Here is a 23279-nt window from a genome sequence, read left to right on the forward strand (position 1 = left end):
TTTTAGATTCCCAGGTAGAACTCAATGGAATGTGGCGGTGTTGCCATATGTCCACATACAGTTATCTTTTCAGAACAAAGCAGTGCAAACCGCATTCCGCTGGCGTTATTCGTTAAAAAGTTATGGGCTACAAAAATTAAGCTTGCAGCCGACGTACACTGTACCGATATCCACTAGGGGGTATTTATGCCTCACGAATTTTCACGTCGGTCCGCGCGTAGAGGTTAAAGTAAGAAGCTTTACCTTATATTACAGCAGGAAGAAGTGTGGGTGGTGTATATTGTCAGTTGTTGATCACAGCAAGACGGTCCTCACTATTTATACTATTCTTAGACACGCTGTTTATTCACAGTAACTTTTAAGTGTAATGAATCTGGCAATTTACTTGGCATCTTCATTCATAGGAAAGATTTAGCTCAGCTTGTTCTGATTTGTTCATACAGCCAAACCTGGTAATCACCGATCAAAAAACAATCTGCATGGCAGTATTTGAACCATTGCTACACTCCATTCTACTCATACTGTGCATACAATGGAGAAATGTTATTTTGGACCATAGTACTGATCTGAAAATTTGCAAAGCATATCTTACCGATCTATCCCTCCTCCCCCTCCCGTATCCACCTGGAAGGCACCAAGATAAATTCTTTAAATATGCCTCTAGCAAATGAATGGCTGCAATCCTTTACCATCTCTGAGAATCTCAATATTTATGAGATGCAGAACAGTTAGGGAATTATGCTATAGCCAGAAAGTTTGAAGTGGATGAAAGTTGTATCAGAGGCTGGAGGAAAAATCCTTCCTATAGTGTAACAATCATAGGCATATTTTTCATGAGCAAAAATCAGTTTTTTTCATATTTTAATTAGAGGCAGCAATTTTGTTTTGCAGTGTGAAGTAGTAGATGCCGAAAGAAGACACAAAAAATACACGTGCCCATGCACACACATGGGGCTTCAGCCTTTTGACACAAGCTGAAGTTGGTTACAGAAATCTTTTAAATGAATAACTTTTTGTAAAACAGCAAATATGTATACAAGTATGGGTGAACCACATGCTATTTTCTGGTTGGATAGCAGCTCCCTTTTTCACTCCACCAATCAGCTTCCAAAAATGACCATTCACTACACATTCACCTTGAAGATGGCAATTGCAGTGTTTTCTGAAATGTTGGGTTATTCTTAACATTCAACATGGCTCATGCCCAAAAGCTGAGATTACATCACATTTCAGCTGCAGAAAGCAAAGAATAAGAATATTTATGTGTGGTTTCAAATTCTTCTAATTATATTGCATTACTATGCATACCAACAACAATGTGCTTTTATAACTTCAACAGCATGTAAAATACCTCCCATTTCCAAGCTACCTAAATATGAGGGAATACAACATAATTACTGTTATTGTATTTCTGGACACATCCATCAACTGGTATTTTGAAAGGAACAAAGCCGAGAAATAAAGTAAGTAATTTTAATATATCGTTAGAAGCCTTTAGAATTAAATGCATTAGTTCACACATATACCAAATGAAATTATACTGTATTTTATTCTATTATATGTATGTTTCATTTTCATGGTTACTGTCTTACACTTAATATTACATTAATCTTCTCTTTCAATTTTTTATCCCTACCCATCTTCCCCAGAATTTTAGCGAGCAAATCAAAACGAGACAGCTGGATTTTGAACAGCGGCCAGCTGCATTAGAGGAATTAGCATCTGTTCTACTTCTCACACGGAAGGCTGTGGATCAGTATAAATCTGGGGATGAGCGTTATTCTCATTTGGCAGAATCTGATATCCAGAAAGTTCAGCAGACTGCTGAACAAACACATAAGTGGTTGGAGGAGAAGCGAGCAGCACTAGTAGGCACACCCCGCACTCAGAATCCACCTATCACTGTGACGCAAATTAGACAAAGAAAGCAGGTAAGAGCACACAAAACCTGTTAATTGTTTACAGATGGGTAGTTCTTTGCTTGTGCAGGAATCAACATTGATGAATACCTTAAAGCAGTGGTTTCCAAACTAGGTGGCATGCACTGAAGCGGTACATAAAACATTGAATGTTGTTTGTTTGCTTATTTTTATTGAATGTTGTACATGAATGCTTCAAAACTGAACTACCAACTTGAGAAATTGTCTATATACTTATTTACCTCACAAAATCCATAGAAAGCAGTTCACATAGCAGTAATTATGCAGTCCATATGACTTATATTTAAGGGGCATTAGAATTTAATTTTTTCACGTGTTATTTTTAATTAAACCGACTCCCTTGCACTGTTAGTTGTTTTTCAACTGTATCAGTTTCTCTGGTTATCTCGTAGGTGAAGGCAGCACAATTTCCATGGGAGGCCATGGGGAAAATTGAGGATCAAATGTACTATATGTACATTTTCATGTATAACTACCAAAAAAATTCCAACTCTTCTCCACTTGTGATGATTGACATAAAACAGTGTATGGTGCATAAAATATTTTTTTGTATACAGTGGTGGTGTCACAAGAAGTTTGGGAATTGCTGCTATAAACAGTATAACGTTTGTGTGAATATAAAAGCGGGCGGCACAATCATCCTAAGTAGAATTCACCAGATTTTTCAGCAAGACTGACATGTCACAAGGGAAATCAAGGCATGCAAGATCCCTATTTGCATGTAAGGCATTATTCATCATAAATAATGTGTTTTATTCTTCTTGTAGACATTTGAAAACATCATAAATCCAATCCTGACAAAGCCAAAACCAAAGGCAGACCCACCTCCACCTGCCAACAAGGAAAATGGCAGCACACCAGAAAACAAAGATGGGCATGTAGACCACAGTCCGACACAGGAACAACAAAATGATGAGAAGATGGATGTAGAATAAATTATTATTAATATTATTAACATCATTATGAAGAATTGTTTGCTAGCAGGCTATTCACTACATGTATCTGATGAATTTTGTTTTGAAAATCTTGTTAGTATTGGATTTAAGTATATTCATTGTAATTTTATGTAACCACTGGTGGGTTACATTGTACTGTATGTAAGAAGTCAAGTGTTGAGTATTCAGGTTACGTTCATTGATACTATAATTGCACACTGAGTAACTTGTCAGTGCCTTCTTGTGGCACCTGTTAAATCACTTAGCATTCACTGTGTATATATAGATAATACACTGCATTAGGATTAACAGTGTATGCATAATATGTAAATGCCCAACAGAAGGTACTAGGGATATTCCACTTTACAGCTTTCATTCCATCTTTATTGAGAATGAATATGTTTGTCTTCAGTGCAAAGGAATATATTTTCCTTTTTTATGGATTTTTGTTTCAGTATGCCACAATTTGATAAGATAAATATTAATTGATTGGTGGGGAATTACCTTCACTAGAACAATAGTGGCCTCAAAATTGTATGCCACTACAGCTTCCTGCTTTGTCTTGCATAAAACCTGATATCCACTTTGTGCTCCAATGCCACATGTATCTCAGTGTTGGATTTTTACGTTCTTGGATGAATAATATTTATGGAGGAGGCAGAGAAAGCAAATTGCTTTCTGTCCTTCCACTAAGCAATTGAATTAGGTGTTCAATTTCCAAAGAAAAATGAGGTTTATTATAGCCATCTCAGTAAAGTTACACCTAAATTTTGCATTTAGTTGCCCAGCATTTGTGTATGTGCACATTCAGACTAAACACACACATTAGAATATTGAAGTATGTAATTTGAAATGGAGCATAATTCTGTAGCAGTTTGTTGCCATTTTGGTTCGGCTGTTGTATGTTGCATCCATTTAAAAAGATACAATTATAACATGTTTCAGTTATGATTTATGTAAAGACTTAAAATATTTCCTGCCTTGTATGTGATACTCTCTTTATTTTCATGTGAAATTCCCAGTTCCTTTACAGTATTTTTGTGATCTGTAGTTTTATCTCCGAGTGTCATTACAAAGTTAATGAATTTTGTTTTCTCTCTCAGAATTGGTAGGTGTCAGCAAGTGAAACCAGTCTTATCATGATCCTGCGGCTTTGTTATAATAGACTTGTAATTCTGCATTAACCCTTCACTATATTGGGATTCAAAAAAGTGCTTAATGTATGGTTTGGCAGATTGGGAGAGATAGGGCTGGATTGATGTTGCTAAACTTCCACTTTAACTTGACTGTCATGCTTTGTAATGCAAAAAAATACTGTGCAGCTGATCATGCTGTGAGTGATAAATATAAGTTTTTATTCTATATTACCTGAATATTATTCTACATGTTGGTCACCAGTTGATTCTCTACATAGTCTATCAGAATCAAACTCCAACTGATTGACAGGGATCACAGTGTCTCCACTACTAAAATCAGTATTTCCTCTGTACTTTCTTCAACAAGCCTCTGTATTGGTATTATATATTTTACCCTTTTTTGTGATGTCCCTTCGCTTGTGGCCATACCATATCAGCAAGATTGTGCTGGAAGTGATGAGTTACATCATTATGGATTTTGATGTAGTAGTCCAACCTAGAGCACCAGCAGCAGATCTGATTCCAGATATGTGATCTTACCCCTGCTTTTGCAAAGAATCTAAATAAACTCTGCTGGGCCATCCACTACACTTTCAATTGACCACCACTTTGAAAATAAACTTTTGTCAGACTTCACATGATGTGAGAGACCAGTATGGAAGATGTAAACATGTCAGATGAAATTTGTAGTGTGGAAAGAAATATTATTCTTCAAATAATTAATTGATAAAACAAATGAGTGCATAGTAAAACCAACATACATAAAATCCAATGTGATTAGGATCTAGCTTACCTGAATGAAGAACATCACTTCATTGCTGGAGAGGTTTCCTAAGCTGCAGTGATGGATGTATGGGTCTCTGAGTTTTACATCTGGTGATCATACTGAAATGATTGATATTCAACATTTGTCAGATGCTGTAAAAAATAGTACAGTAAGCCATTTTTCATCTAGCAGTATTGCCATATTATGTAGGTTAGTAGTGATGGGAATTACATTAGATATTTATAGACTTTAAGTAAGCTTGATTCTGGAATAAGTACTGTGCAACATTCTCATTGAACTTTATATACCAACAAATTGTTTATACTAATACAGACATGTTTAAATAAATTCTGTAGTGAAGGCTGTAGGTAAACATTCACTTCATGCCATACGTTTAGAGAGTAATGTGAAACAAAGACAATGTTTTATCAGTGTTGCTTCTCAACATTGTTTTTGAATATGCCTTTAGAATGATCGAAGAGAATCAGGAAGGATTAGAATTGAATGAGATGCATCATATTCTGTCTGTGCCATTGGAGTAATTTATTTGGTGAAAAACCATAAAGGGTATAAAAAATAAATTAGTAAATGTTTGTAAGGAGTTTGCTCCAGAAGTAAATATCATCACAATAAAGTTAAAGTAAAGCTTTTCCCATGTCTGTGCTTAGAGGGGGGAGAGGAGCTTTACTCATTCTTAACCTCTGAACTAGATGGGGTAAGTGTTCCCAGAAAAGTACCATGTTTTCCTTCATCCCAAAACGAGAATTTTGGAAGTTCATTAGTTCTCCTTTCCGTTTCGTTTCTGGACTGGTCGAAGAAAAATAGAAACTAGTTAAAATTACATTTCCCAGACTGGCTGCTTTCGACTCATGAAGTTAACCTTGGCAGTCGGTTTGCGTAATGATGCTGTCATCGCCTACTCTTGCATAATCCAATGAATGCTTATCCGAAATCCACGAAGGAGGATACTACAATGATCTAACAAAATATTGGGTTATTTGAAAGTCATGAATGTGTGTTCTCAGATAATCAGCTGACACTGACAAATATAGTTTCTGTTTCCGAGTGGTCGAAATCAGTTTATGTCTGCTTGAATGATATGTAATTTGTGTATTCACGTCCCATAGACAGTCTGATTTCTGGTTCCATCGAATATATGTAGTCGTGCGCGTGCATTGTCGTCCGTATTATCTGTGAACAGTAATATAGTTTAGGGTATGGTCAATGAGGGACATGTTGATGTTATGATCTTTGTTAAGTAGCTGGCTTTGCTTGCAACACACGTTCTTGAACGCAGTTTGTGCTTTACAGTGCCCCTTGATTGTAGTATGCAGATGTCATGTGGAATGTGCATGTGACTTGTCCTGGAACTGGAACGCATATTTTGTTATATTAATGGCGGCTATAATGCCAGATTCTGACAGTGAAGATGAGTTGCCGCCAGGATGGGAGGAAAGAGCGACAGTGGATGGTAGCGTCTATTATGTCAAGTGAGTTCGTTTCTAATGTCTCTTAGCTAATGCATGTTTGTGAAAATAGGCTACCCACGTTATAACTTCGAATTTTGAGTTTCGAAGTGAAATATAAGAGCGAGTTGTACTGTAATATAACAATTACTGGAGAGATGAAATTCCTTGTAGTAGAATATAAAATTTAGAAAAATACATTTCTTTAGGTAATTGATTTTAAATTTCAGATACATGCACATTCAAAGTATATCATTTGAATTAATTTAACTTGCAAAATGTGTGCATTTATTGCCTCCAATTTTTAATTTTTTAGTCATGCAACCAAAGGAACCCAGTGGACACATCCCAGGACTGGCAAGAAGAAGGTTGTGTCAGGAGGTAAAAAGTCATTGTATTATTAATATCTGTATATATTTTTCACTTTTGGGGATAAGCCGTGTTGAAGGTTTTCCATTGTTTCAGCAAACATTAGCAAAATCATCTTTGGGGTCAGGGTGTATTAGAGGGTTTAGGAAGCCTTACATAGACCAGGCAGTAGGTGACAAGTGGGATGTGTTGGTCATGATTGGCAGAACAGAGGAGCAGAGTACTGTCCAATCAGTTTTTGAAGAAGAGATGATGAAAGGTTTTAAGAGTCATGATGTGAACAAAGAAGTTTCGTGACCATGTGCTTTGAAGAGGAGGTGATGTGAAAGTTTTATTATTCTTGTGGTTAGGGGAAAGGGTAACAAATAGAAGTTTTAGCAACCACATGGCTAGGAGAAGAGGTGATGGAAATAATTTATGCCGACCACATAATTAGGGTTCTGGATTATGTTGGCTCATCAGCAAGGGCTGATCTAGAATGGACTTGGGGAAAGAGAACATGCAAATTTCCACTGTTTTCTGAATAAATGGAAAAATTGTTTTGATTATCTATTTATAATATAGGAAATATTTCTTCAGCAGTGTTCTGTACTTTACTTTTTAATATGGCACAACTATATATTTGTATTAAATTGACAGACTTACCATTTGGCTGGGAGAAGTGTGTGTCAGAAGATGGGAAAGTCTTCTATGTGGATCATGGCAACAGGCAAACAACTTACAGTGATCCCCGCCTGGCATTTGCTACTGAAGAAAAGGAATATGCCCAGGACTTCCGTCAGAGGTTTGATGGCTCTACAATGGCACTGCAAGTGTTGCATGGTCGAGACCTTGCAGGCAAAGTGGCAGTTGTGTCGGGTGCCAGTACAGGCATAGGTATGACTATAAACTGTGGACTAATTTATTAATCACTACTTTCTATATAAAACTTGACTAAATCAATTTAAGAGCTGGAAGCGGGTAGGGTTTGTATGTGTGTGTATGCACATGCATGTGTATGAACAGGTGCTCTCTACATGTTTTTGACTTAATGAATGCTTAGTTCACTGGATTACTTCAAACCAGTGGTTTCAGTATTGCTGTATGAATTACAACAGTTCTTTTGCATTTAATTTGTGAAGGGATTGTTATATAGGTTGAATGGACAAGGACTTGGTAGGAAATGGTTGTGATGTATTTCAGAGTGTTTCTGTAGAATTTGTCTGGAGGCACTTAGAAAGAAGAGTGAATATCAACATGCTTGAGCTGACCTAGTACAAGAAAATCTAAGGGTTGAATTGAATTATTGAGATCAGTTACTCATACCTGCATATAAAGCTGAGTGTGAAAATGTAAATACTATATTGATTTAGGAGATGAATTATGGAAGGAATGGATATACCGAGTAAGTTCATGATACATGCAAAGCTGTGCTGAAGAGTTTGTTTAATTAATAGGTGGTTGAACTATCTATCACTGGTCACTGAGTGAGAAAATTATAAAGAATTCCTGTCAATAATACCAGTAAATGTTTTGAAAATGTAAGGTCATAAAACTGCCTATGAATTTCATTATCAGATACCCATGAAACCATAAATGAAGTAAAAAGAAACTTCACTGTAAAAGTAAGTCACTTTCAGAAACCTGTGTTTCATGGAATTAGATGTTTTACTGTTATTTGCAGGTTTCTCTTATTATGTTTTAGCATTTTTTGTATTTCATACACTTCCTTATACAGGGTGTCCCAGGATGAAATGTCAGGACTTCATCAAAGAAATGTATCAACGTGGGTCTGATTAACAGTTACTGAGATAATGCAGCTCTCAACAGGTAGAGTTGGACTTGTTATGATTGGGACAGTGAGTTAGGTTATGTTCAGTCTGTGTTGTGTATTCAGAGTGTAAACAAGTAGGTGCATTGCAGTATTTGTTTTAGCATAACATTTCAAACAGTGCTGACAGTTTTCTAATTTGAAGAATACTGCAGACATGGTGTTTTTGTACAGAGGTGGTCACTTTGAAAAAATTCTGGATTAGTTTACTGGTATTTGGTACTTACCACAATTATCAATAAATAGTCGTCTAAAATCAGCTTTTTGTTATTTTGTTTATCCAAATGCAGAGACCTGCATATCTCAGTAACCATTATGAATCAGGCCCATGTTGATATAACATTTTTTATTTAGAATTGCCCCAAGAATCAACTGGTGAAGTCTTCACATTTCCTCCTGGGACATTCTGTATTATGTGATTCATTGCTGCATTAAACTCAAAATGTAATCATATTCACCAAAGCAGTCACTATACTAATTGCTGTTGCTTGCTTTGACATGAGTGTCTTATACCTGTATAACTTTTATTTCTGCACAGGATTTGAGACAGCTCGTTCTCTGGCATTGCACGGTTGCACTGTGGTGTTTGCTTGCCGAGATCTCATCAGAACACAGGCAGCCATTGATAGGATCAAGGATGAGAGAGCTAATGTGAAATGTGATGTTATTGAGCTGGACCTTGCAAGGCTGCGCAGTGTTAGGATTTTTGCTGAACACTTCAAACTAAACTACAAGTGAGGACCACCATTTTTAACCTTTAGGAATATCTCTGTTGTCCAGAAAAATGTGTGTTGTAGAATTCAGCAGTTACCATTTCAAGCCTGTTGAACTGATCTTAAACTTTCACAGCCATTCATTATTTATGTTGAACTTGCTTTTAGGTGTTTGCACTGTGTAGGAGTTGGCTTGTAGCTGATGTTTCAGAAGACCATACTGCTTCTATCATCAGTGGTGAAGTGAGAAAAGTCAGGAATTAGCTGGTTTATATCAGGATCAGGTCATGAGAATTGACCAATGATATGCAGGGATGAGGAATGAAGTGATGCAGCCACATCCAGGCCCATGGGAAAGAGTGCTTTGTGGGGCTCAAGGAACGGTGGGACGGGAGAGCAAAAAACAGGTAATACTAGCTCTTTTAGGTGACCAGCAAGAAGGTATGGATGGATAATGAGCATGAGATTATTGAGACCTGATATTGTTGGGGTCGGTAATGATGAACGTGAAGAATTAGATGGGAGCAGGTGAGATAGACTACGGATGTCATTAACCTGTACTGGCAATGAAGAGCAGTTGTGATTATGGGTCCGACTAATTCCCAGCTTTCCTTCACCTCTGATGATGGAGGCAGTATGGTCCTCTGAAATGTCAGCTTCAAACCAACTTTTACACTGTGCAAGCACCCAAACACAGTTCACATTTTCATAATGTCTTCTGTCTTCAAAACCCTTTAAAATTATAATAAATGCAGCTTGAACCTTAGCACATAGCTCTCAAAGTATCATTTAGAAAATCTTTTATGTTTAGTTAATTTGGTACTTGTGTGAAGTCAATATTTCAATAAACAGTTTCACCAGCTTGTCATAATGGCACCAGTGCACATCAGACTATCTGTCCATTGTGCCCTTACTCCGTAAAGTTAGGTGACTGGAGTGTAAACTTCACTCATAAGCTTTATCTAGTGTTTATGCCACGAATATGACAAACTTACTTCTAGACTCCTAAATTTCTTTTAGTGGGGTGGCATATCAAGATAACTGTACCTATCATACCTTATTTCTGAAAACAGGTTGCACTTCCATACATGCAAGTTACTTGTGTTTAAAATCATACTTATGACAGCACATAAAAACTAAATAAATTTTAATGAGAAATAAATACAACTGAAGGCAGTTGAAATTTAACAGATAATCAGTGGACAACTTCTAGATTCTTGGCAGTGACAGAGATTTTTACCTTTGCCATCACATCCTTACCAGATTGGAGGCCTCCCAACTTCCTATCCATTGGGTACCAAAAGGTCTTTTCCAATTGGAGGGAAATTAAAACAGCCGGTGCTTGAAGCTGGCTACTCACCTCAATCTGGACTTGAAGTTGAGAATGTATAACACTACTTCCACTCCCCATACATCACCATGGCGTGGTTCTAAATTAAGTACAGGAACAGTTTTGCCTTTACTTTTACTTAAGATCTTCACTAGGTTTGTTACAATTGCCAAACTGCAGTGACATTCAATTGTAGTAGAATGTTCGTGCATTACTGTGTACTGTGAAATTTGACTTTAGTTCACATGAAAGACTGAACTTCTCCAGTCGTTGCAATTTCCGACTTTACTCCCCGAGCTTTAAAATTCATTCTTGTTGATCTGCATAGTGCTGCTATGTAGTTCGAAGAATTTAAAGTTGTTCATACATGCACCTAGCACAACCGTGCTAAGTGACTGATGTTTTAATTTTGATTTGGACACATGAAGAGATGATTCTCAGTTTTAAGCACTAATGGGATTCTAAAAGAGTGTTTTGTAAATGTGATATTCAGAATTTTATTCATGTGTTTGTAAATTTATAATGCAGAATGTCAAGTAAAGAACTCCAGAGTTTTAGTTATACATGTTTATTCGCCACTTAATCACAGAGTTGGTATGTTTCAAAAATTTAGCGCAAAATCTATCCGGGGTTTAGTGACATGAACCACGCTAAGTTGGGACTGCATGAAAGCAGGAGTCATTCAGTCATGGCTTTACTGCAGGAAAAGGTGGAGTGTGTTATGGAATTTAGTTTTGATGTCTAGGCCCGTCAGTGGTACTCACATTTAATTGCACTAAATGACACTAAAACTTGGCGAGATTGTCTATTAATTTTTGTTTTGAAATTTTTATGTCAAAGCAATGAATAAATATTTATAACTAAAACTCTGGAGTTCTTTCTTGAACACACTGTATCATAAAAATTATAATAATAATAATCTAACCCATGTGACTTCAGATTTTTAACTGACAATTGCATTCTTTTAGGAAGGCATTGAAAAAGTAGGATTAAAGGTCTAAATGAATTTGCATGTCTTTCATACTCTTGACGGCATAAGTGTTAGCAGGTGCTAAGAGATCCTCATTGTAAAATGCTAACATGTTATAAAATATTATACATGGCTTGGACTTTGATGGATTCAGACAAATGGCAAGTTCTTATGGAAGATACTGAACCTTTGTGTTTCATAAAAAGCTGGGAATTTCTTTGCGAGGTAAGCAAATATTGGCTTGTCAATAGCTCTGATACTAAATGTTTGATGTACAGGAAGTTGGACATACTGGTGCTGAATGCTGGTGTATTTGGTCTTCCTTTCTCCCTCACACATGATGGTTATGAAACTACATTCCAGGTGAATCACTTGAGCCACATGTACATGACCCTGCTTCTTGAACCTCAGCTGTGTCAAGGTTCAAGAGTGATTGTCGTTTCTTCAGAATCACATAGGTAATCACATTATCTAAACATGTAGCAGTAACAGATAACTTGTGCTTATATTTTATTAATTATTTATAGTTTATAAAATGCTTTTTCAGTAGCTCAAACTATATAATATTGAATGAGTGGATAATAGTGAATAATAAATTGAAAAGGACGTGGAAGGAAGTGATCATGGTCTAATATGATGCACTATCTTGATATTTGCCTGGAGTGACTGAGGAAAACCACAAACAAACAGTCAAGATAACCAGTCTCTGGGCTGAGATTTGAACCTGGGACCCCCTGAATATGAAGCATGAGTGTTAACCACACAGCAATGACATTTGGGTGTGCTTATATTGGAGTAATCAGACCAAGGATGATAATATGGGTGGAATATGTATTATGTATGAATATAATTTTCAATTTTATTTTGGGGAAATTGGAGGCAGCATGTTCCTCCACACATTGGAAACATTTCACTGCTACATGGCATTACAACTTGAAAGAAACAACTTTGAAAATTGTGCTCTTTGGAGTTTACAAACGTTCCTTTTTCATTCTTCATGCCACCTACTGCATTATCTTGATGTTATCTCATTAAATGTCTATACGAATATCAGTCTTCCATGTGCTATCATTACTCTTTTTACATTTACTCACATATTTGGTCATATTCATTTGTAGAAGTAATAATTTACAGACTGATATACATGTTTCAATGCAAGTGTAATAATTAATTGTTTATAGAGCTCATTAATTAACTTCTATTGACAGAATGAAATTCCTTCTGATGTTGCTATGGCAACATAACAATACAATACGTTATGTTGGGTAGCCATGCTCTAATAGAATCCAGCATGAACATCATTACACTCTTCCTGTGGATGTGATTTCAAACATTTTATGTGACCACTGATAGCAACACAAATAATTTGTATGGACACTAATATATGGTATCATGAGTAATTACATGTTGTAAGAGTATCATCCTCCCACATCATGACTTTAAGAGTCTGTCAGTTTGGTAATTAAGAAGCAGGTAACAAGTGAGAGTTTTGACTATCTAATGCCATAACTTCCATACAAAATTTCATGAAAATCCTATCAGCCATTCTCAAGTTATTATATGGCATCAATTGTAGTTTATAGGTCCACCAATAAATGGGAGCATGATCTCTGCTGAAATATGTGGTGGACAAAGTTGGCCTATAAGATGTTCTTCACTTACAGTAGAGTATGAAGATCGATTAAAAATTCAGAAATAACATATGGCTCACTATGTAACCATGAATCTTAGAAATGTAAATACCTTATCATGTTTTAAGTACTCAAGGAATCATTTTCAGATTGCCAGAGTCTGGCTGGAAATCTAATGTTCTTTCGTGTTGGAATTCTCTATTAAAACTGTATGTGAAATCACAAAATTTACAAATGAAATGTCTGTATATTGTCAGGAAAACAGACCAGGAATGACCATGCATTGTGAGATGTAACTGCAGATCTGAATATAGCTGAGTCATCTGCTCTTAAATGAAAACATTCATATGCAAAATGTCAGCTTGTTCTCACTCTCTCTTTAACCCTCTAGTAGTGCAATAATTCTGCTGTTGGTTACTATATAGGGTTAGAACAAAAGAATTTTTACATGGAACCATCCTGCTTAGTATCCATTTATGCCTTGTTCAAGAAATTTGATCACAACGGGTGCATTTGCAAAGGCAGGGGTTTTAGTCAGCCCTCTGTGCGTGCTGAAACTGTGGACTTGCTTCCAACACAGCCCACAAAAATCAATTTGCTGAGTGAGTTGTGAGTTGCCACTACCACAAACAACCATCTCTAAAATCCTGCATAAGTGTTTACTTGTGAAACCTTATGAACTTCAATTGGTCCATGCTCTGAAACCACAAGATTTGGCTCTACAATATGAATTCTGTGAGATTCTAGCCAGGATTGAAAATGTCGATGACTTACCTACCATGTTTATTTTTAGTGATGAGGCAACTTTTCACATCAATGGTAAAGTGAACCAGCGTATGTCCATGTTTGGGGAACATAAAATTCTCATGTTACCCTTGAGCATGAAAGAGATGCATCAAAAGTGAATGTGTTCTGTATCATTTGAAAGGAGAAGGTTTATAGCCCCTTATTTTTTGTAGAAAATACCTTCACAAGTGACTCTTACCTAGACATGCTTACCTTAAAGCATTTGCACCAATTAGAAGATGATTCTAATGACTTTATCTTCCAACAAGATGGGGCACCACTTCACTTCCCCATGGGTGTTTGGAACCACCTAAATGTACACCTTTTCCAGAGATTGATCAGTTATGTAGGAGCCAGTGACATTGTGTGGTGCAGATGGCTACGAAGATCGCCAGACTTAACTCTGTGCGACTTCTTCTTGTGGAACTATGGGCATCCCGCTTCTGATGCAATATTTGCCAGAGTTGAGGCAGTGAATAACGACTGCCGTAGCTTCCATCACTATGGACACACTGCACTCTTTCTTTTTTTAAGGGTTGTGTTATGGGGTCAGCCATATCTTCCTTTGCCTTTGCCTAACAGTTGCATTGTTTAAACTGATACTCTGTTTCAAGTGAATGTCTTTACTGCACATAATATGCATTTATATATCTTATATAATTTTTAATAAATAAAACACCTTATGTGTACCCTGCATCTACATGCTCTGTCTGTTATTTTTTCTTGCTCACCATCTAAAAGTAAAATTGTATCTTTGACAGGTTTGCTAATTTGAGTGGTGATACCCTCAGCCAGACAGCACTGTCACCATCGTCTGCAACACATTTCTGGTCCATGATGGCTTACAACAACTCTAAATTGTGTAACATTCTATTTGGACTGGAACTTGCCAGAATGTGGGAGAAAAAGGGGATTATTGTCAACACCATCCATCCTGGAAACATGGTTAGCTCAAATCTGAGTCGAAACTGGTGGTTATACCGATTTCTCTTTGCTATTGTACGCCCATTCACAAAATCTTTGGTGAGTATATATTGATAGAAATTCCAACACAGACGGATCCATTTTAACTTGCCTAATGGAGCATAGGAAAACCACATTTTTTAGATGAGTAATAAAGGAAATTTTAAACCACATCAGAAGTATGGTTGAGATTTTTTCTACTCCTTCCTCCACAGATCAGAATCCTATTGTCATTTTAGGAGGTTGGGATGACAAGTGGGTTTGGCTATAGGCAATACCGCAATAATATGAACCTTGAATTCCTCATTGGTTCAGGCACTTTTCAAATAATTTTAAATCAAGTAAGGATTTAAATTCTTTCTGTTGTGCTCAGACAGCCAGATTTAATGTTGGGTATTGAGTGGAAACTACAGGGTGATCAAAAAGTTGTGTTGGTGACCTGGAATCGTAAGTATCACCACCCAGTTGCACATTAAGTGGACTTGTTGATAGCCTCCTGACTTGTATTACGTGACCCTCTCCATTCCATCTGACTCTGTCCTATATAGTGCCCCTTAGGCAATGAGATAGTCATTTCCCAGTTGCTGCTTGTGCCTGTTTTCTTCTGCTGAATAGTATACCTTATGTGAGGCCAAATTAACATTCTTTCAAAATTAAGACAAGATGGATCTATTATTTAATTTAGGATTTCAAATATATGCCCCCTCCTTAGAAGACTGGCCAATAAAACACAATGAATGATGTTCTAATATGCCAGCCATCGAATAGGAAGTTACTTATGAGGCATAAGAGCTAATGAAAGTGTGATGTTGGAATTTCTACTGCAACTGCAGTTCCTACATTGCCTCACACTTTCTGTAAGAAGGAAGACTGGTCTGATGTGGATGTACTGGGACATGTGTACTAACTTTCACAAGTCCTGGTTCATAACTACTACATGAAACTTCTTCAAATTCAACTAATTTATGTTATGAATAATGCTTATAAAATATTCATCTAATTCCTTCTTGCACAGATGTCTTTGATGTTGAATTAAGAACTGCAGGATGTTTAAGTGATTAGTATTTTTTAATAAAGGGGATGAACAACCAAGCAAATTTCCAGTGTGTTTGAAAATAGTTTAAGTAACATTGTATTTGTGTGGGAATTCAGTTTGAACCATTCTTGCATCGGGCGATCTGTGACCTTTTTAGAGACTGGAACAAGTGCATTCTTTTAAGAATGACAAAGTTTAACAGCCTCTGATTAAAACATACCCCCACACCACTGCCTAACAGTTTTATTAAATTCTTTACATCTGCAACCTTGATAGTCTTTGCAATATAATTTACATATTGCGACCGATAACATAACCTGAGCATCACATTCTGTAATCTGTAACACAACCATTCTTGTTTTAAAAACAATGAGTTGTTTGTTGATAGTGAACTTACTTTATTTGGTTATTTAATAAAACTTGTTTATTGTGGTCAAAAAATCATGAATAAATACAGTATCTGAGGCCAATGACCTGTGCGTGTCGCAGATGTAACACTAAAATAAACTTTTATATTAAATGATAACAAATTGCTTATTGATGGGGGGGTTAGGAATTTTAATGCAGATTTCTGTCTACCAGATTACATGGCGCAACAACCGTGTTGCGCCATGTAATCTGGTAGAAGTTTACCAATGTTTCAGAGGTCCTTGCTTCCTCTATCATCAGGGCAATGAGTGAACTATTTTGCTCATAATGTTGTAAAATTGTATGAAAACTAAGTTAATAATAGGTGCAATACATCGATTATATGAAAATGTAATAAAATGTGTTGTATTTGTTCTCAGCAACAAGCAGCAAGCACAACCATATACTGTGCAACAGCGCCAGAGTTAGATGGTGCCACAGGGCTTTACTTCAACAATTGTTGCCGTTGTGAACCTAGTAAGGCGGCCCAAGACCCAGAGCTGGCTCATGTCTTATGGCAGCTAAGCACCAAAATGATTCAAGCAGTCATTAACTCAGAAGAAGATATTATTGCAGTTGAAAATTAGCATATTGAGTACCAAGAGCACATTACTCAAAAAATTGTGTACATTTCTGTAACATCATGTTTCTTATTGTGTGTTTCCTTGTAAGATATGCCTTCTCTTTCTTTCCTGGTGTCTTAATTCAGAAAGTGTGTGAAAATAATCTTGAGGGATTAGGATGATTTGTATATCACAGCAACTTAGAACTGAACCCTGATGAGGGGGTATAGGACAAAATACAGTCGATTACATTTCATTTTGTTGCAGCTATGAAAGTGAAAGCTGGGTTCACAAATCCAAAAAAACACTATAAGAAACATATCCAAAATCTTTTAATGTTGAATAACGTTTATAAAATCACGGTACACTCGACGGAAACTGTAAGATGTAGGGTAACGCTGGTGTGTAACTTCTTCAAACGCCAATAACTCGAGACCTATCTAAGATAGAGAAATTAAAGATTAAATAAATGGCTTTTTCTACATGATGTTTACTTTATTCCATAATGCATATTTTACACATTATTGAAATAATTACCCAAAACATGTAATAACTATACCCTCGTTACTTAACTTCAACTGCTTGCCACATCTAAAGCGTAAGAGTTAGATCTGGACATATTGCGAGTGAAATACGTAAATAAACAGAAGCTTTGCAAATTTGCAAACAGATATCAGCTAACTCCTATGGTTTAGGAGTTTTAGCCATTTATTTGGTAACAGAACGGTTCTATAGTGAGTGTGTTGAGTACATGACGCAACACATAGATAAGCTGTCGGCGTATGACGTCACATATAAATAATATGTAAAGGTATACATTAATGTGTAAATAAAATTTTGTTTCAGTACAAATATACTTCTACAGTTAAACGTTATTCAATGTTAACTGGGGAACCGTGGTTCCACTGTCAATTTTTTATATATTTATGATATGCTTATAAAGTATACATAATAGGCTGTTTGAATCAAACAAAAGTTTGTACCATTTTACAGTTCATCTTCAGACAAACTCCAGAGTTATTCTTCATCTGTACTCGTGTAATCCAAACTCTGTGCTGAGTGAAGAATCATGCTGTTGATTGCTTCATCCAATAAACAGTCTCATTACCAAAATTTTTTTGTCTTCATCATATGGGAGCAGCAGCTTTGCCATTTTTCTTTTGTGTGTTCAGCTAATACTTCTGAACAAAACATGTGTTTGGCCTTCTAATTCATAGACATGCATTCTTCCTTTATCTCACTATGAAGAAGAAACAGAAATTGTAATCAGTGGAAAGTACCCTTACTGATAAAATGTGGTTGTTACTTTTACTGTAATTCCTATGCTATTATAACACAATTTAAAACTAAAAATGTTAATTTTTCTGTAACAAAAATGACTGCATTTATTTTGTTTCTGAAATGCCACCATTTGTAACGTTATCAGCTTCTCAGCCAGAAATGGACAAATCACTATCATTGTTAGGAATCGACGATACAATTAAAGAGAATTAAAGTGATTCACTGCATCTCCCTCCATACCACCTCAATTTGTATCCTATCAGACTGGTTTAGGAGACAAACATGGAGTTGCACAAGACAAGGACTGTATTATACCCTCACACCAAACACAGACCAGCAGTGAATCACTTCCCAAAGTAGATAAAGGCATACCTCGTTTTATTGAGCTTCGCTTTATTGCGCTTCGCAGATATTGCGTTTTTTACAAATTGAAGGTTTGTGGCAAGTCTATCAGCGCCATTTTTCCAACAGCATGTGCACACTTCATGTCACTGTCACATTTTGGTAATTCTTGCAATATTTCAAACTTTTTCACCACCACCCTGATCAGTCAGCAGCCATCGAGGCAAGACCCTCCATCAGCAAAAAGATTATGACTTGCTGAAGGCTCAGATGATGGTTAGCATTTTTTAGCAATAAAGTATTTTTGATAAAGGCATGTACATTGTTTTTTTTAGACATTATGCTATTGCACACTAATAGACTACAGTATAGAGTAAACATAACTTTTATATGCACTGGGAAACCAAACAATTTGTGTGACTCGCTTTATTGCGGTGGTCTGGAACCGAACCCGCAATATCTGCGAGGTATGACTATATGCACATCAGAGGGATGATCATCAAGTTGCCATGTTATACATTCCAAATATATCAAGTCAATGTGATTTATTGAGAGTCTGATCCTCGATAACTTGCATTTATTTACTACTTGAAATGAAAGTGCTGTCTCTACCTGGTTTGAGTCAGGGTTCAGCATTTCCATAGTTTTAGGATTAGGCAGAGTTGTGATGTTTTGAAGAGCATTTACAACCATTTCAAGTACTGATGGGATACATAGTCAGACATTGAGAGGGTTATATTAATATCGGCCTTGAAGACATTGTGGAGCATTTGGCCAGCATGTGTTTGACTCGTGGCCAGTGGTGGGTTCATCAGAACATATTAATGGTCCTACATAAAAGGCAAGGAATCTCTTGAATAGCTGTTACTGTTCTTAGGAAGGACTTACCTTTATGAAATTACATGGGATAATGATTCTCTGATAGATTTCATTGATCAGGTTGTTTTCTTATGTACATAGTTTAATGGATCAGGTAAATGCATTTGACTAGACAGAGAGGTTAGATTTACAGGTTGTATAAGGCAGACATTTACATATACACTGATAAAATTTAATGTCTATCTGTGTATATAAGTAGAAAGGACAATGGAATGAAAGACATAGATGAGATTCTTCAAATAAAATTAGATGGACACACAAGGGATAGATAAGAGTATAAAAATTAACACTTGGATATGTAAGTAAATGTTAATGTGGGAACAAGAATGGATGTAGTTGATAGACAGACTTAGATTAAAGTACAGAGATGAAAAAAGAGACATATATTTAAGTATAAATTTGGTGATTTTATCATTGTGATCCATGTGTAGAGACCTTTTATTAATACTTTAAAGCCAAAGCTCATCCAAATAATATTTAATAATTTAGTTTGTATGGACTGGATCCATCTGGCTCAGTATAGCAGGCTCTTGTGAACATGGTAATGAACCTTTGATTTTTATAAAATGGAAATTTCTTGAGTGTATTTGCAGGAAGGACTTGGCTCCATGGAGTAGAAATAGTGGTTTAAAAGTTTTTCATCATGATGTATCTGTTATTTAAATCCTTCAGGAAGGACTATTTAAACAGCTGCACAACCTCTATTGACGATTCTAGTTGTTGCAAGATCGAATAATTTTGAATTACTGATGCTGTAGAGGAACTTATTCTGTCTTTACGTTAAATAGCAGCCAACTTTTTTACCGACAGAACACCGGTACCAGCACTCTGGGCCTGCGTGCTATTTCTGAATATAAAAAATAAATGACTATAAGCGCGTTGCCAACCGATCTGATCTGCTCTAGAGGCGTTTTCTAATCAATGCTTATGAACATGTTGGTAGTATCTACGCTCTTTAGGGTTCGTGGTTTGTATTTTATGCGCCCGTCATTACGTGCATTACTTGTAATCATTGAGAGGACAGGAAAGCGGTGGACATGTAGAAGTGTGAGACTCAGATTTTCCAACACGGCTACAGGAACACCATCATGTTTGAATTCGTTTGTAATATGACACCATCAGATAACCTCTCATGCTTTCAGAAGAGTGCATATTATGCAGGAATCAAAATTTTCAACAGTCTACCATCAAATCTCACAAGTCTTGTAAATATGAAGGAGCAATTTAAGGTAGCATTAAAAAGATACTTAATTACACACTCCTTTTACTCTGTCAATGAATTTATGTTGTTTACAAATAAGTGATAAATTTTTCTTGTGTGTAATGGGTAATCTATTTGTAGCTTATCTAGGCGAATACTTTGTTTTGTATTATGTGAAATTTATATAATAGTACGAATTGTACTTTATAATATGTATTGTATTATTTTTATTATGACTTTTTCCACATCCTATCGTCATCTGACTGTCTTATGGATCCATGGAATGTAAATAAATTATTATTATTATTATTATTACTATTCGAGCTTGTTTGCAGTATACACAGTTTCAACTTCTGTTTCGAAACGCTGATAAATAACCCATTCAGTTATTTTTGCTTTTTCTGATAAAATGTCACGAGTAAGGCCTTTGTTGCTTAAATTAAGAGTGGGACTTATGATTCGTTATTATGATAATTATGTAGGAGATTCACAGAAAATGAGTAATGTGAAGTGTAATGTTGTATACTTATGATGTCAGATTAGAAGTTGGTATTGCTGTTCGTTACTCGTGACGTGTCCAAACTGTTCGATTGTGGAGTTGGGGTTCCCCCTGTGTGAAGAAGGTTGTGAATAAAGAGGTGTTGGATAAAATAATCTTGTAACTATTGAGAAGTCTGACGTGTAATTTTAACATATGTCATATGATTTACTAATGTAAAAGTAAGTAAAATTCTGCTGCCGTCTGCGAAATTAAGCATTGCAGACGTGATGATGATAGGCTCGTCTGGAATAAGCGCACATCGACAATCAAAAATGGAGATGATACGTGTACAGTTATGTATTAACTGCTTTGTGTTAATGGCAGGCATAGATCATAGTTTGGAAGTGCTGAGTCAGTGGGTGGCTTTGCCCATCCCAAATATAAAAAGAAATTGAATTGTTACACGTTGTATTCACAAATAAAATACAACAAATGATAGTATGATAGTTGGGACATTAATTAACGCTGTTGTATATTTTATTTTAAATGTTTCTAGCAAATATAGATAAAATGACAGGAAATTAAAGAAACTTAAGTAGTATTAAATATAGGTGTACAAGTGTGCCAGCATTCATTCATAATTTTTTAAGGATACACCAGGTGAACAGATTATTCAAAGTAATAAGAACAGAAAAACGTTTGTCATTGTTGAGAAACATTATAAAAATGTCACTTCTTAAAATCATAACCTGTTGGATGTCATCTAGCAAGATTGATGTGCTGATGGATTGATTAAAAACTTTTCCATTACACACAATAACATGGTTGGTGATACAGCATTAATTTCTTCAGAAATTCTCTGTTTGAGATTATGTAAGTCTACCAGATGTTTGAAACACTTAGCCCCATGAAAAGATATCACAAGCTCACTGATCAGGTGAATGGGCTGGCCAAGAAATGCCACCATAGTGGGAAATTATTCAGTGTTCACAGTCCTTGAAGTATTCTTGCACTGCCGGGCAGCATGCATTGTTGCTCCATCTTATGGTGCCATACATTGTCAAGGTCAATGTCAGGATGGCATAACTCTGTAAATAACCATACTCAACTTGATAGCGGTTCATACCCTTTCAGTGTTTCTGGTGTCCACACAGTTCTGACATTTCTTTCAGGCTTTTGTTGCCGAAGCTGTTGTTGATGGGGTTACAATCAGGAACCTTTACATTCCTTCTATTGTTAAAATTATATCTGAATATTCTGCTACTGTCACAGAGTCATTATTTATAAAAAGATGTGTCTACAGCAAAAACACAGTGCGTAGCTGATATACAGTTTGAGGGTACAAGTAATGGTTTTAGAGTTATGGCAGTCTCAACCTGGAAAAAATCACATAGTGGCTGTTTCTGTGCAATGCTCTGTTAGGAAATAAGTGTATCTTTAAAGATCACTATCAGAAAACACTCAAAATGCACATGCTTGCTTTGAAGGAACTGCACTTTTTGCATACAAAGTAGTACAGAATTTTGTAATACTGAGTGCCACTGATTTTTCGAGAATTTTCTGAATTGAGGCGGGGTGACCCCAAAATGATTTCCAGGTGCTTATGTGATACAGCTAAACAGCTAGTAAAGAAATTTTGAATTGTTCATCACCAATCTGCAGAATGAAAGATATATACACACAGATGTAGCTTACATTGTTGAAAAATTGTATTGATCATTTCATCTGAGTTCTCTCTCCTATGGCTCTCCGGTCCATATTCGGTCCATGACCTCCTCAATTCTCCTCTTCCATTCGGTTCTATCCTCCGCTGCCTTCAAATTTCTAATCCTCAGGAGCAGTGTGGCATCTGTTTGAACTGAATCCTCCCATCTGTTCCTGGGTCTTCCAACTGGTCTTCCTCCAACACTTCCTTTGAATACCATCTTTGGAATTCGGATGTTGTCCATCCGAATCAGGTGACCTGCCCATTGTAGTCTCTTGATTTTTTAATTGTGACAATGGTGTGTCTTTATATAATTTCCTGATTAGTTTTTATCCTCCATTCACCTGCTTCTTGTGTTGGGCCAAATACTTTCCTCAGGATTTTCCGTTCAAACATCCACTTTATCTGCTGCATTCTGGTTGAGTACCCATGTTTCACTCCCCGTATGATATTATGCTACGGATGAGTGTTTTATATAATGTGATTTTTACTTTCTTATTTATTCCATGGAATTTTATCAGTGGTAATAACGAGAAATATGCTTTATTGGCCGCTCGAATTCTGCTTT

General features: G+C 36.2%; 3 protein-coding genes across 5 annotated transcripts in view; all 3 read left to right on the top strand.

Moving 5' to 3' along the window:
* The window catches only part of Hsp110 (heat shock protein 70Cb), a 29825-nt gene extending 25964 nt beyond the window's left edge, over window positions 1–3861 (top strand). The window contains exons 12-13 of the mRNA XM_022064433.2: window positions 1650–1931; window positions 2708–3861. Coding sequence (XP_021920125.1) covers window positions 1650–1931; window positions 2708–2875 — 450 coding nt within the window. The 3' untranslated portion in view covers window positions 2876–3861. The remainder of the gene's footprint in view (window positions 1–1649; window positions 1932–2707) is intronic.
* Window positions 3862–5719: 1858 nt separating this feature from the next.
* Wwox (WW domain-containing oxidoreductase) lies at window positions 5720–18761 on the top strand. Of its 2 annotated transcripts, none has more exons than XM_022064540.2 (7): window positions 5720–6267; window positions 6560–6624; window positions 7252–7488; window positions 8961–9156; window positions 11714–11893; window positions 14614–14797; window positions 16640–18761. In XM_022064540.2, exons 1-7 carry the CDS (start codon window positions 6173–6175, stop codon window positions 16844–16846), a joined length of 1164 nt encoding a protein of 387 aa, XP_021920232.1. In that variant the 5' UTR covers window positions 5720–6172; the 3' UTR covers window positions 16847–18761. The 2 variants fall into 2 exon arrangements, with proteins under 2 accessions (XP_021920232.1, XP_021920231.1); XM_022064539.2 differs by having other exon boundaries at window positions 5726–6267; window positions 14614–14875.
* Window positions 18762–20273: 1512 nt separating this feature from the next.
* The window catches only part of LOC110830081 (NFX1-type zinc finger-containing protein 1), a 42832-nt gene continuing 39826 nt past the window's right edge, over window positions 20274–23279 (top strand). The window contains exon 1 of one of the 2 annotated variants that reach the window (XM_022064537.2): window positions 20274–20553. The gene's annotated coding sequence lies outside the window, so the exon portion shown is untranslated. Of the gene's footprint in view, window positions 20554–20894; window positions 21246–23279 lie in introns of those variants that run through there. The other variant, XM_022064536.2, reaches the window with a different exon arrangement.

This window comes from Zootermopsis nevadensis, unplaced genomic scaffold, assembly GCF_977971745.1.
Source record: "Zootermopsis nevadensis isolate Lab colony 2312 unplaced genomic scaffold, Znev_1.0 Znev_ptg000012l, whole genome shotgun sequence".
NCBI classification, from domain to species: Eukaryota; Metazoa; Arthropoda; class Insecta; order Blattodea; family Termopsidae; genus Zootermopsis; species Zootermopsis nevadensis.

Bases quoted from the DNA above. Each gene is read 5' to 3' on its own strand.
- Wwox (XM_022064539.2), top strand. From the start codon at position 6,173: ATGGCGGCTATAATGCCAGATTCTGACAGTGAAGATGAGTTGCCGCCA. The intron at 6,268-6,559 runs GTGAGTTCGTTT...TTAATTTTTTAG, and splicing joins GGTAGCGTCTATTATGTCAA to TCATGCAACCAAAGGAACCC. The intron at 6,625-7,251 runs GTAAAAAGTCAT...TTAAATTGACAG, and splicing joins GAAGAAGGTTGTGTCAGGAG to ACTTACCATTTGGCTGGGAG.